This window comes from Monodon monoceros, unplaced genomic scaffold (genome assembly GCF_005190385.1).
Source record: "Monodon monoceros isolate NGI ecotype Baffin Bay Population unplaced genomic scaffold, NGI_Narwhal_1 Super_Scaffold_6, whole genome shotgun sequence".
In the NCBI taxonomy this organism is placed as follows: Eukaryota; Metazoa; Chordata; class Mammalia; order Artiodactyla; family Monodontidae; genus Monodon; species Monodon monoceros.
In genome coordinates this window covers 18,752,895-18,768,380 of record NW_021703783.1, presented here as the reverse complement: position 1 = coordinate 18,768,380, position 15,486 = coordinate 18,752,895, and the positions used below count along the sequence as shown (strand labels likewise).

Here is a 15,486-nt window from a genome sequence, read left to right as displayed (position 1 = left end):
GACTTCTCACATTCGGTAATGTCTGGAAGGGAGAATTAAAAGGAAAGGACAGGCACCCTGAGGTTGTCTAGTGCCTTGCAGCCCGAGAGCGTGTGGCTGGAGGAAGGGGGAGCAGCCCGACCCGCTGCTGGAAGTGCGCTACCCCTTTAAGAGACTGGTCAAGGAGTCCTAGGAGAGGGAGGGGGGGTGAGAGAGAGAGAGAGAGAGAGAGAGAGAGAGAGAGAGAGAGAGAGAGATTGAGAGAGAGAGAGAGAGAGAGAGGGAGAAAATCAATTGGTTTAGAAGGTTTGGACTCACTTGACAGGTTCAGTTGGAGACGATCATAGGTGGCTGCTGTGACAAAGGGAAATTGTGCTTTTCCAGCATGCTTACTGACCCTGATTTACCTCAGGAGTTTGAAAGGTGAGTACAGTTTTTCCCCCCGATATATTGAAGTGCAACTATCCCATTTTACAGTAGTCTCTGAATCCATTGGAAGATGCTCCCTTAAAACGTGTTTTAAGGGAGAAGCTTTTAGCTAGTGCTTCTGCAATCTTGTTAGCTGATTTTTGTTGATTGCCCAGACCAAATGGAACTGATTTGCAAAGTCTCCGGGATTTCTGCTAATATTTTTAGGTTACGTCCTATAACAGGAAATTAAATGAACATTAAGCATCTCTCTCTCTCCCACTCGCTGCTTTTCTCTTTCTCATTCACTCTCTTACTTTCTTCCTTCATTGATATTTTTCTCCCCTTCTACACCTTTTTAAATGCTTTTGTGTGCAGAGTGTTACCATTTTCAACATCTCTGTCTCGTAATATCTGGGGTGACAGAAGGTTTTAGTGGTGGTTAAAACGGAGGCTATAAGTTCCTATTTGATTCTTCTGTAAAACTTTGGAAGCTGCTCAGTAAAGCACATGACCTTTTGTTGATATAAGAGAGCAGATTTTTTTTTTTTAAAGAAAATTTAACATCACAGGAATCTATTAGTACATTACTCTGAAATGTCAAAAAGAAATGGGGATGATCCCTTTTTAAGTTTTTAGTGGCCACTTTTTACAGTCTTAAGCTGAATTTTGATTTATTCTGTTTTCCCTTTTGCTATGATGGGAATAAGTTTATTTGTAGTCAAGTATTTCCTATTAGAGAAATGTGTGTAATATCCTTCCATTGGATGTTTTTGCAAGTAAAGCAGGGCTCTGAAAGAATTTTAGCCCTCTTCATGTTCCTATAAGTACACACTGCAGTTTTTAAATTTGAGTTCTTATCCTAGCATAAGTTCATTTTTTGGAACTATAAATAGAATTTTGTTTGCCATTAAAAAGAATTCAAACTTTGTATTCTGTATGGTGAATTAGAAAAAAAAGCTAAAAAAAGCCAGGATGCATGATACCCAGGCTTTTTTTTTTCATTTTCATGAAAGCTACCTTCTGTATAAACATTTGTTGTATCTGACTATGCAATGCAAGCTAGGTGCTAGACCAGCTGGTTAAAAATATGCTAAGTCAAGCTGTTCATCGCTCAAAAGACTGAATTTGATATGAAAAGACGAAAAAAGAAAGGACAAAGATTAAAACATTCTAGAAGTGAAGCAATGGAAGAGAAGAGGGGTATTGAGAATAAAATAATGCTTGAATGTGGTCAGCTATTAGAGAAACCAATATCAGATCAGGAGAGAAAGTAAAATAGCCAGCATATACACTTGAATACTGTCTTCTTTCTTTCATTTCCTCCTCCTCTTTTTTTTTTTTTTTAAAAAACTTAAGGTGCGTCTTCACCACATAATTCCAGTGAATGGTTGAGCTTTCTTAACAGTTTTGAATTATTTTTTTCAAAGTTCTGTATATTGACTCTTTAAAATAGTTAGCTTTTTTTTTTTTTTTTTTTTTGGTAAACATAGCCTGTTTCATATGTAGGTATTGAAGTTATTTATACTGGAACATACTACTGCTTAATACCATAGTGAGTTTTCTAGTATGTGCAGAGCGACACTTAAATGATAGTATTCTTCAACTCTATACTTTTCGAAAATAAAACTCTGAGTCTGATTTGTAAGCCTGTTAAATGACTGTTCTTATAAAAAGGTAGTTACATATTAACAGGCTGTAGCCTATTCCTTTATATAGGCAAGCTTTCCTGCTGTGAACTTTATTTGTATTTTTTCAATTATCTCTTTTTAAACTAAACTTTTCCCTTTCCTATTCCGATGCTCAAATCTCTTAACACTTTTTTTTTCCTCCTGGTGAGAATTTCAGTTTTTTGTCACTCAGAGGCGTGCTTTTCTAACTGCCTAATTAAATAAGCAAGTGATAATCAATAGAGTTGTCAGTATAGACAGCATCTTTGGAAATATTAGTAGCTAAAATAACTTTGAAAAATGTCCTACAATATAAAATTTCCTAATAATTTCCCCTGTGGTTGTAATTGGTAATACATACAAAAATCTCAGTAAATCATTACTATTTGTTTACACTGAATTTGTATGGCTGAGTGTATCTGTAGTCACCCACATAGAGTATATATCATGCAGACTCAATATTGAATATTTATATTCTCCAAAGGAGGTATATATGCTGTAATTACACTCTCATACATAGTCAGCTTTTTTTGCCTTTTCAAGTATCTGCAACTTTCATTGAATATGTAGGTCATTTCTATCGAGTGTTAAGTTTTTATTCTGTTTGCTCACCTGATATAGATGAGTTGTTCACTCAAACTTAGTCAGAAATCTGAAAAGAAGACTTCTAAATTTCTATATGAAATAGAGAACATTGCTCTGGAGGACATTAATAAGTTGCTTGGGGCTTATGTATTTTGGAAGTTGTATGTGATTTTTTTTCTAGTTTCATCAGTAGTCTTGTCTATCTTCTATTATCCTTTTCAACCTGTAGACTATTTGAAACTTTAAGGAATATTCAAAACTTAAATGTCTGGATCAAAATTGGAATATAGATTTGTTATGTCCGTATTATCAGCCCTAGAAATGATCAATACTGTCAGACTAATAAACAGTTGCTAAATAATTCAGAAGTAGTAACAATTTCACTGTCTGCTAAAACATATTCAGGAGGTGAAGCAAATTGAACAATGATTCTAAAAAGTAAAGAAGTTGAAATATTTTATTTTTACTGTCAAGCATCCCTAACATAATTGATTATGATTAATGAAAAACAATTCTCAGGTGGGAGGTGAATAGGCAAAGTATGCTCTAAGGAATTATTTGTAAGCAAAATCTTTTAACTCATACTATTTAGAGGAAACATAACTGGCAACATGGTCTAAATGTTAGTAATAGTGTCTAGAACGAACGCTTGAACTCTCCGAAAAAATTTTAAATGAAGACAGTGAATTTATATATTTACCTGAAAATAAATAATAAAAATTGTAACTAAGGGTTTTTCCTTTCAGAATACCATTTATTTTTTCATGTTCTTAGAATGAAAATATTTAAAATATTTGTCTTAAATATCAATATCAGTTTGTTTCTGATGAATGAAAAAAGCATTTTTTGTTACTATCAATAATATTGTATTCTATTTTTCCTTCTGTTTATATTTATCCTATTTGACTGTAATGTAATTGTTTTATGACCAAGCTACTTGTTACACTTTCTAATTGTTTTATGTTAAGAGACTTAATTAAAAAGCAAGTATAAGATGATTGCTTAAGAAGACAGTCTATTAATGTCTAGAAAGAAAAAAAAAAGTTGGGCTCTAAGGTAGTGGGATGAAGCAAATTAAGCTTATAATAGCACCTATTTGATGGCTTCTCTCAAAACGGGTGCAGACAACACACTGCCAGTTTTCTACATGTTGAAGGGAACACTACAAGAGTAAAACCTTCTGCAACAAAAATTTAACTATTTACTTCATATTCCCATCTAATTTATTTATGGCCATATAGACTAAAGAAATAATTTTTCATATTAAGAGACTTTTAAGTGTTTTTCTGAAGAAAGAAATATACATCAGGTACTGCGAAAAATTAATTTTAAAAATTACCATGAAAAATCACTGTTAATGGGCTGCAAGAATATTTCTGACATTAGCAGTACTTTAATTACCTAAAGTTTGTCCATAGTAATAATGTATTTATCACCTGGACAGATTCATTCAGCTTGATTAAAAACTTTTTTTAAAACCATTGTGCTCATGAGTGATAAATACATTCAAGTTAGCAGGTAGCCCCTAGGTGTGAATCAAAGGAAAGTTTTCTGCTCACATTGTCACCTAATGGCACCTGTAAACCTGTAAGTTTGTTATTATGTTTTCAGGATGTTCTGATATCTGCCTTTGTTCATTTTATTTATTTATTTTTTATTTTCTATTACCTTGTAGAGGAAAAGGTGCCTACAACTGATTATAGATTTTAATTACCATCCCAATAATTTGCAAGCTAACTGAGCTAAGATATTAGTTTGGAAGGCAGCTTGCACGAAGCAGTGGACAGACCATACTTGTGTCACACTCAAACTGGAGGACTGTCCTGAAGACTTAGCAGGCGATGCGATCTGACTGATTACCAAGAACAATTGAGGGTTAAATGTCAGGTAGTTCAGTGTTTAGCAGGTTGATAGATATAGAAATGTGTGGATGTTATGATTACTTCACACGTTGATATGGTCTTATGTTTCTCAAGCATAATCAGCATACAATAATGTATTTATCTGTGCTTAGGGAGCTTTTAACTAAAGTCTGTATATGCACCATACCTGAGAGGCAAATAATAAGGCCTGTTCTAACACTTGAGCACATTACTCCTCTATAGAGCTAGAAGCTATTTCAAAGGTATTACATTCATAATGCATTTAAAAAGCCAAATTATATTCATGGTTAAAGTCTAATTTTTATTGTCTGTTCTTTCCACAATCAATTCTCCAGCCACCTAATGAGTATGTGTATAATGCAGATGTGTATTATGTATGTTGAATACCTCCCTTTCTATAGACGAGTTAAATAAATATAACTGATAGATTTTGGTTTTCTTCCACAGTTTGTTACTCATTTATAATTTCAATGAGTTTAACAGCATGGGAAATAAAATAATCTTGACGTTTCTCTTGTTCTAACTTATATATAGTTTAATATGTCAGGTTTCTGACTCAGATGATGGCACTCAGATAGAAATATGTGCAAAGATTTAACCAAAACATGAAATATCTTCCTTTTAAAGGAAACATTTTGTTGGACAAGAAATGGACTGAAACATAGCAAATTCTTTCTTGCTTCATTCATTCTGTCCTTTTTTTCTTTTCACTGATTGAGAGCATTGTCATTTACATTAAATATAAAATTTGAATGTTATATGGATGAACATGATCGAGTGATATTGCTGGAGAAGAAAAAATTTAAAGACATACTATTTTGCTTCAGCGAACAGCATTTATTTGGACATTCTTTAAGAGAATGCCTCATGTTTCTCCACTTTAATCAGGAACTAATAATGGTTCAGGAGGTGACCTTTTCATCCTTTCTGACTTCTGTGTTTTCTCCTGCAGTTTGGAAACTGCACTCCCTTCTCTTTAGCATTATCTATTCTTCTCTTCACTTACTAGTTGAGAGTTCATACATCTCTGGAGATACTGTGGCGTGTGGTTCTGCTTGTCCAATAGGGGGGTGTTGCATTTCTCCACATTCAGTATCCTTTTCCCTCGGAGCCTGAGTGTAAAACCTCAGCAGTACTCCCTGCCTTTGCCAGCCTGAGGAGTCAGAGACTCAAAGTTGTTCCCAGCTCTTGCGCCTTCATTGTAGAGCTGCATTCTGCTCAGTGGGCTGCCGAGAAGGACCAGACCGAAACAAGATTTAGAAGAATTCTGGTGAGAACTGTTTATAGGGATATGGTATTTTAAAAGAATGTAGTAAACAAACAGAATTGTGGCATAAACAAAGATAATTAGCATAAACAATGTCGTTTTAGGACAGGTGGTTTTAAAAAACAAACAACAAAAAACCCAAATATGAACCCAACTTGAATGCTGCCAGTTTGGAACCACTGAACCTTAATCTGTACTTCATGAGAATTACCCAGGTTTGTTGATAAACTTATTAACATGCTTTTTCTGTTTCTTTTGTATCATTTTCCGGTCATTATGCCCTTTTGTCACCCAGCTTGAAAGTAATCTATTACAAGGTAGTGTAAGGACTTTTTACCCATAAAACATGACAGAAGGAAAATTAAAAACAAAAACTTGTGGTTGTTCATAGACATTTGAAATCAGTATCGAAGCTTAAGTCAATTCAAAACTGAACTCAGCTCATTGTACTTTAAATCTCTCTTTTTATCTAAGTGACATTTCAGTCACTTGGCTGTTTAGTATTAATGCATTTACTTTTGTCTTGCCTCAGAATTCAGAGATTTCTTGCTATAGCTGAATCATCACTTGTGTTATATGTTTATTTCTGAGTGTTGCTTATGTCTGCTTCCTATTTTCTCTATAAGTTAGTGAAGGTGGTACAGCAGTATATAAATGTAGTTGGTGATCATGCAGTAAGAGGATGCTAACTATTGTGAACCACGTTATCTAAACCTACTATGCTGTCGTGATGAATTTTTATCTGGAGACATTTAGGTTTATTACTAAATGACATTTTTTCTTAATGCCTTCTACTGAAATATTTTGGCTTAGATGAAATGTGGAGTATGGTGAACAGAAAGCTGTTTATTTTTCTTGCATTAAGGACCAAAGTTCTTTATGGAAATTTAAAAGATTTTTTTCTATTTGTCTTCTCATGGAGAATGGGGACCAGGAATTCAAAGTAGGTAGTTGTAGTATTCTGTAGCCCTTCTCTTAGCTGAAATGAAAGCATTTGTGAATGAGTTTTGGTTTCTTGGAGTTATAAAGATGTGTGTAAACTAGTAAACCATGTCTCATTCATGTGCTATGGAGATTTCTCGTACTTCAGGGACAAAAATAATTTGGCTACTAACGAATTAGGGCTACCTGCCAGTGCCAACACATACTGTAGGTAAGAGGAACACTATAAAGAAAAGCTGCTGGCAGCAAATCCCTTGAAACTTTCATATGTAACAGTGTTTCTATTTCTGCTCTTCACATCTTTGAAAGAATGTGTTTTTTCAAAGAGAAAATGTTAAAAAAACAGAAGATAGGATGTTTCTTAAAAATGTATTAGTAGCTTCATTTTTAATATTTCTCATTGTAGAGATGCATAGGATTTTATTATGTTCTATGCACACGTGCCTCCCCTCTCCATCCCAGTCATTTCTGTGACATTTAAACCTAAGTATCAGATGCATTGAGAGTAGATGTAATATGAAGAAATGAAATTTGCCGTATAGGGCCAAAAAAAAGGCACCCTTGAAACCTTATAAGCTTTTTATATTGGCACTTTAAGAGAGTTAGACCAGTTGGGACGCTGAGCAGCAATTCCATAAAGGATGTGTCCTCTCTTTTAGGGCTTCAGGAACATCACTGAGAAAGAAAGGAAAGCGTTAACCTGCTTTGCTTGTTGGTATATTTTTTAATCTAGTAGTAAAATAGGACACAGGCCCAAATCCTGTTTTCTTGGTATATTTTTAATCAAAATTTATTTTAAATGTGGTAAATTATTTACTTTAGTACTGATTTGGGTTTTGTTTTCTGTTTTTATGTGAATTAGGATGATGGTACCAAGGGGGTAGGTTGTTTGAGAGTTGGTTGTGAAACTTGCAAATATGATCTGTTGATTTGTCATTTTAAACAATTTTTATCTAATAAAAGAGCATCCTAATGAAAAAGAAACACAGTGAAAATGAAAAATATGTCTTCACATAAGAGAACACAAAATGAAAAAGTGAGGTTTTATTTATGCTATTAATTTTTCATTCACAGTTAATATAGGTTGCTTGATGAAGATCTAAAACATTTTTATTCTAATTCTGGAGTCAAGGTATTACTTGTTTGCTTACAATTCTTCCTTTGGGTTATTTACCCTGAGCCAGTTTGTTGGGCAATAATTTACAAAGTCCAAAGACTTTTTAAAAACTTGTTTCTCGATGTCCTTTTGTTTCAACCCCCATTTAAAAAATTTGCTGTCGAGTTTCGTAATATGTTTGAGGAGCGTTTGCAGGAAGATGTCATAAAATTAATGCCAATATTTCTTCTTTTTTATCAGCACTACAAGGGATCTATGTTGAAGATTTGTTAGGATAATGTGTAGTGAAAGGAGTGAACTGGTAATCAAACTTCAATTTCTGATTCATTCACTAATTCACTAACTTTGACCTTGAATGTGTGCTAACTGAATATACAATATCAGATTCAGATTGTCATCTCCCACATAGTATTATCAGGATGCGAAGAAAACTTCTATGTAGTATGCAAAGTCCCATTAATCAAACAGAACACCTTGGGATGGAAAAACAAAGATAACAACGAATGCTATTTCTGAGACCAGAACTTCTGTTTCTCTCCAGTCCTAAACATAATTAGCATTTGGGAAACACAGGAAAATGTATTGTTTTTAGAGCCCTAAGGACTGTGGGATGTAAATGTGGTAGTGTAATCGTTTCTAAAAATTTTAGCATTACTGGAAGAATAAAACGGATCTAATTTGACCTATAAACAGTTTAGGAATATTGAATGCTTTAAAAGCATTCTTCTAGAGAAAGAAAGGCATGCAGAAGCTCCTGATAATCAATTTAAGGAACAAAGTAAAGGAGCAGACTATATAGACTTTCAAAAGTAAATTAAAAGATAATTGGGTGTCACTAAGAGTTATGTGAAGAATTTATTTTGGGGAATGAAATAGTTGTACACATATACACACACAAAAGTTTGGAATTTAGGAGAAACTTTTTCACTTAGAGGGTAATGAAATTTTGAATAAGTTGATTTTGAATAAATCATACCAAACCCTGATGAAGCTGCAGTTTTGGGGAGAAGATCTTGAAAGGAAGAAATATTTCATAGAAATAGAAACAAAGTTCATTCCCACTTTCTCATATGCAGCACAGAATCTTATGACATGAGCCATAGGGACATATAATAATATTCAGCTTTAAAAGTCTGAAGGTGGTATTGTAGTTCATATTTAATGGAAAATTTGCATTCAAGAAGGCTAAATCAAGATACGCTTGAGTAACATTTGGGGATGTTTGAGATTTTGGGTTGAGGTTAGAATTTAAGTGTTAGAATATGAAGGCGTACGTATAAAATGGCAGTTTTTTGGTGGATTTTTAGTATTTCTCCTAAAGCATAGAATAATTTCCTCTTTTTTGGTAAAAATTTACATGTGTCAATATCTTCATTGATTTGTCTTTGGAAGTATAACCTAATAAGAAAGTGTTACTAGCTGGGTGTAGGATCTCAAGATCCAGGTCTTCCCTGCATACTGAGAAGAGATTTGGGGTCTTAGTGTATGCATCTGTAAAATTCGAAGGTGGGCTAGGTAATCTCTAAAATCTCTCAAGTCTAAAATTTCATCACTTTGAAATACATTTGAAAGATTCCTAGCTCCTCACTCTAGTGGTCAGGATTCTTACATTTATGCATCTATTTGGAGACAGAATATATTATACAACCAGCCTTTAACATGTGGAATCACTTCTCAGTTTCCCTCTCAGTGGAGTGGTGTTGGGCAGGAACATGTAACCATAGTATATTTTAGGAGTTTTAAATCTAAGTACTATGTATAATTCTTACTCAGGATTAAGTGCTCAAATTGCTATGAACTATTTTGAATCTAAGTGTTTCGAAAGATAAGATTCATATTCTATGTGTTTGAAACTCTCAGGTGCATCAGATCTCTATCCTCAACTATTACAAATATTGTGAAAAATACATTATATATGGATTGCTACACAAGGCACTGTGGGGGAATATGAAAAGCAAGAGAGTGGCATTTTAGGTCAAAGAGCTGAAAGTCTATTTATAAAGGTAAGATGGAATTAAAAAAAAAAAAAGACTAGACAGTAGAGCATTAGGATAACAGGGGGGCTCTGGACATTGTATGTCTTTATATGAACAAATAAAACATTGGCCCGGAAAGTGGCAAGATCAACTAAGATTACAAACAGGTAGTCCAAAGAAAAATTTTAAGTGGTTCTCAACATAAATTAGGTAACTATTAGCATTAGCATCAGGCCAGCCAATCTAATATGCACTAATAGTTGGCAATCTCAAGAAAAATGTTAAACCCTATGAAGCAAGAAGTGGAGGAACAACCAATGAAAGATGCATTAAAAAGCTATATAATCTGAGAGGGCAGGCTTCACATACTGCTAATATCTTACGTTTGGCAGATTGCATGCTTTATTTAAAACCCAGTGTTTGAAAAAAAGTGTAGTTATACCATCAGTAACATAATCTTTGACTACATATCCAATGACCTTCCGTATTATCTATACTTTGAAAATATGACTGTGGTATCAGGAAGTCCCTGTACACATTAGCTGTAAGTTTTAAGTATAGATTCGTACATTTGAGATAACATAGGAACGTACTATATGTCAAAATTAATTCTTTGCTTAATAATTATGATGTAGAATTTTTTATTCTATTCTTTTTCTACAGTATTTTTCAAAATTTATTGCAGATTTCTTTTTTCTAAGTATACACAAATTGAGTTAGATGATAATATATTTCTCTTCTGAGCATAATCCTTGTTTTACATTTTATAACAATAAATATGAAACATTGCTAAAGAGAAGTATTTATCAAACTGTGCTACACAGAATACTACTTTTTAAATTAAAAAAATTTTATTTATTAATTTTTTTTATTGGGGTAAAATTGCTTTACAATGTTGTGTTACTTTCTGCTGTACAACGAAGTGAATTAGCTCTATGTATACGTATATCCCCTCCCTCTTGAACCTCCCTCCCTCTTTTTAATTTAGGAATAAGGAATGGGTGTTATTCTCTTATCCTCGTGGTACAGGTATAAAGATTGTTTAAAAAAAAAAAAGAAGTACAAGAGAGCCTTGTTGAACGAGAACTACATTTAGAGGGAGGAAAATGTGCAAATTTCCTACTGTTAAACAAGAAAGAAAATCTGGAAGTCATCCCAGTTGGGCAACTTACTGCTAATATATTTTATAATCCAGAATTTAGTGATATACAAAGTTGGCATATGTTCCTACAGTTTCTAAATCAAGAATTAAAACTTTGTGATGTACAAGTCATTTAAATTTTGGGGGTTTCAGTCATGCATCTATAAAATGGGCTTTAAAATGAGTATCAAATTATCCTCTGATGCTAATGAGGCATCTTAAACTTAGTAAAATTTATAAAAATATTTGGATATCTCTGAATGCAAGCCACTGAATTCAGACTTTGAAAAGTAGGTTTAATTCTTGACAAATATAAAATGGTCAGAACTTCAATGAAAATTATATATTTTTGTTTGATATTTGAAAATTATTTTGGCATATAAAAAAACCCGTAAGAAGCTTATTGACTTACTTTTTTAAAATTTGTAGTTAATACAACTATAATTGTTTTAAATGCACTTATGATTATTGATCCCAGGTAACTTGTACCTAAATAGCAGCAATATAGCTATAGTTTCCTCTGACTGCTTACTGCCAATTATGAAATATCCTAAAAGCACATCTCTTCCCATTTTATATGTAGGAAATCTGATACACCAAAAGTTGTTTTTGCATGAATCCATATATCAAGTATTTAAGTAACGAATTTGCTGCTTTAACATATTCCTAGGCTTTAACCTATGCAAATTAAAATTCATTTATTTGTGTATAATCATAAAAATGAATCATTGTATAGAACAAATTATTGGGTAACAAAAAAGTGATTTTCTGTTAAAAAGTCACACACTGTTGATTTTTAAAGTAATATTTGTACAAATATTTTGAAAATTAGAAAATATTAAATAACTTGAAGAAACTTATCTATGCAAATCATAGATTTGCATAGTAAAAGTAACATGACTCATTTTGTATTAGCTACCTATTCCTTTAGACAGGAGGTAAAGCTTGGGGAAATTTATAGATTTCTTTTTATGGGCAGCTGTATAACAAGCAAACAAAAGCACCCCAGAAACAGAACCCTTATTTTTGATATAAAATTGTTTTCCACTGATAGTATCTCTTGGAAGCCAGAAGCCATCCAAAGTGCTGATACCAATTTAAGAAGATGATCTTTTGCCTTAATTATACATCTGGGAAATATTAGCTGAACATTTTGTGGAGAACAGTGAATACCTTATTTGCCAGTTGTCTAAAATGCTGCTAATGATCGACATAGTGCCAGTGTTTTGATGGCTCAAACCTAGGCTGAATATGAATACAAAGAACACAGTTGGGGGAAAAAAGCGCACATTTTATACGAAACAGATTTCAACCATCTGCTTGGCACTTAAGTTTGCGACTATAGGCGATATATGAAAGAGACCACTGTCCATGTTATGAATGGTATCACTTTTATTGGTACCTTAGAAAAACCATAGGATTTTGAGAGCGTATATAACCAATGATTTTCCTCAGCTAAATAATGAAAGCAAGGGCCTCAGCCAAAATTTTGTTCTCTCCATAATCTCTTCTATGTCAGTCGTCTTTTCCTAGCAAAATGGGTTTCGCTAAAGTAGGTCTTAGGATATTAAAATATACCAGACAGCACTATGCAAGTGGCCCTTCCGAGGAGCGCCCCAGATGGTTATGAGATAAAATACTGTTTGCTTTAGGAATAGGTTATATTCCTGAGTCTGTTGCCTGAGTACTGAGGCGCATGTCAAATCAGCATGGAAGTTAATGGTCCAGAAGCACTTCTGATTTTAATGCTTTCCCATTTGTTCTGAATTTATAGTATTAAATCAGACCTGTACTGTTTCATTACTAGTTCAGTAAGGGAAAATCATGCTATAGACAGCAAACTATAAGCAAAATCTGATTATTTGACCCATTTCATTTACTTTAAAGTTATGGGAGAAATTCTCAATAAAAGAATATTGGCAAATATTATACACTAGAAGTTTGTAAATTTATAGAGTAGGTGGCAAGAGCTATTATAGTCTGGTACTTAGGACACTGTACGCAAAAAATGAATTTTGGACTAAGTAATTTGATGTATTTTCCTTATCTGAAGTATATTTTGTATTTTAAATATTAGGAAAATTGAGCTATTAGAACGTGTTAGCTTATTGATTTGTCCACACTGTATGAATTACCGTAGATATATTGAGACCTTTTTAGCTTTTGAGGAAGAAGTACATGATTTAGTGAAAAGTATAAAGAAATGTTCTCAGAATCCCCATATATCTGTGCTTTCCCATATGGTAGCCACTAGCCACATGCCACTATTGAGCACTTGATAGGAGGCTGATCTGAATTGAGATTTGCTCTAAGTACAAGATACACACTGGATTTTTGAAGACTTAGTTTGAAAGGAAGGATGTAAAATACCTTACTGAGATTTCTTAAGTACCGGGTATGTGTTGAAATGATAATATTTGGATATATTGGCTTCAATAAAATGTGATTAAAGTTATTTTCACCTGTTTCTTTTTACTTTTTTAGTGTGGCAACTTGAAAACTTCAAATTACGTATGTGGCTCATATTTGTGGCTCACATTATATTTCTATTGGATGGCGCTCTTTTATCCTTTAATGTGAAGGGAGGGAAATTAAAACATCTATCTGTGTCTAGATTCGAGTAGTTCACAGCTCAGTAGGGTGGCAATGTGTCACAAAGACTTAAGTTTTTATTAACTCTCTTCCTTCTTAGCTTTCTTCTACAAGAAGGTGAAATTTTATCACTTTTAGAAAAGCCCTCATAGTGACACTGACTTGCACAGATGCTTGTATCATTTACCCAATGAATGTTGTCAGTTTCTCCCAACTTCTGTGGAGTTACAGTGGGAAAGAAGATGTTTGCTTAGGGATCGTTTAGATTATTTTAGAGATTATATGTTTGAAAGGTACAATTGTATGTACTTTTATGAAGTGCAGTGTATCTGTAGTTTCTTCACTGGGTTTAAAGAAGTTTGTGGTTGAGTAGGAAAACCTCCTTTTGCATCCCAGCTGATACTACTCCCAGTTTCTAAACCTGACCCACAACATGTGATCCAAGCTCTTTCTCTATAGGTATAAAGATAGCAGTTACATTCAGTGTGTATCTATTATGTGCCAGACAGCCTCACAGAAATCTTAGCCTCACAGAAATCTTATCTCCATTTTATGAATGAAGAAGATGAAACAAAAAGAGTTGCCTAATTTCTCACAGATAATAAGCGGCAGAACTGGGGTACCAACCCAAACAGTCCAGCTCCAAAGACCTCACTCTTAACCATCAGATTGTACTAGTGATCTCGATAATGAAGTGCTTTCATAACTTTATAATTATTATTTATTTTAGTGTCAGAAATGTCTTCATTCATTCAACAAATGTATTTCATATACCTACTATGCCAGGAATCATTTTAGTTGCTGAATAACTCTTATAGAATTATAGACACTATAAATAAATAACATACAATGATTGTGATATAAACTCCTAATTTCTCCTCTCTGAATGAATTCATTCATTCATGGCACAAAGTGATATGCTAGGTGGTGGATATCCAGACATCTGGGCAATTAAATAAAGGGTTTCTTGGTAAAGGCAACCTGGAACTGTTTTTGATAGATACTAATTTTCAGTGCACATTATAGATGGAATTCCTTACTGTGAGAAGTGTAACTATATAAAATTTCTCAAATATCTCTTTCCCAAGTCCTTTACAGCGCTCTATATATTGAAATAATTTCTTTATGGACAGTCAGTGCCTTCACTCAGAAAGTTTATCTGATTAGTTTTGCTGTCTTAATTGGACAGGAAGCTTCTTTACCGTAATTTTTAAGTATGTCAGTGTTCACATTTTATATGGAAAAGTTTGTGATGAATTGGGAAATAATGATATAATTAATATGATATTAATCCTTTGATCTAACTTATAGCCATGACATACTGATTTTGTTGGGTTGCAGGCAGGAGTGTTGGTGATTTTGAGTAGAAAACTCAATCAGGTATGTGACAGGTAAAAAAACCTGCAGATCCCTGGAAACAACAAGGCATTTGGGAATAAAGATGAACCTTGTGTTTTTACTACAGAGATTTTTCAGTTTTACTGTTAAACTTTTATATGTTAATATAGATTTGAGTTGTTCCGTGGATCTCTGTTTTAAGTCTTGGATCTTTTAAGTGTTTTTTCCATATGTAGATATGGCTGTGGTTTCTGGTTCTTTCTTTGATTTCTTGTTACCTTACTAGCTGTAGTTACTGGTGGGTCTTGGAATTAGACTGCTAAAATTTATTCTACAACTTCACCACTTATTATCTATGTGAGTTTTGCAAATTACATAAACTCCCCATGCCTTAATTTCTGTATCTGTGAAATGGGGATTATAATAATTCCCTCCATTTAGGTCATTTAGCTGCTTAAATAAGAAAACATGTGTCATTTAGTATGCTCAAAAAGTGGACACTATTTCTTCAAACAAATTTGAATCATGTAGAAGGAATTCCAAAAATACTTCACATAATATGGCAAATGACATTGGACTGCAGACTAA

General features: G+C 33.4%; 1 protein-coding gene across 12 annotated transcripts in view; it reads left to right on the top strand.

Moving 5' to 3' along the window:
* The window catches only part of SOX5 (SRY-box 5), a 999,335-nt gene that overhangs the window by 599,070 nt on the left and 384,779 nt on the right, over positions 1-15,486 (top strand). For 5 of the 12 annotated variants that reach the window (XM_029204638.1, XM_029204637.1, XM_029204636.1 and 2 more), the window contains exon 2: positions 305-402. The exons of the other annotated variants lie outside the window; for them this stretch is intronic. In XM_029204638.1, coding sequence (XP_029060471.1) covers positions 305-402 — 98 coding nt within the window. The remainder of the gene's footprint in view (positions 1-304; positions 403-15,486) is intronic. 12 annotated transcript variants of the gene reach the window in all.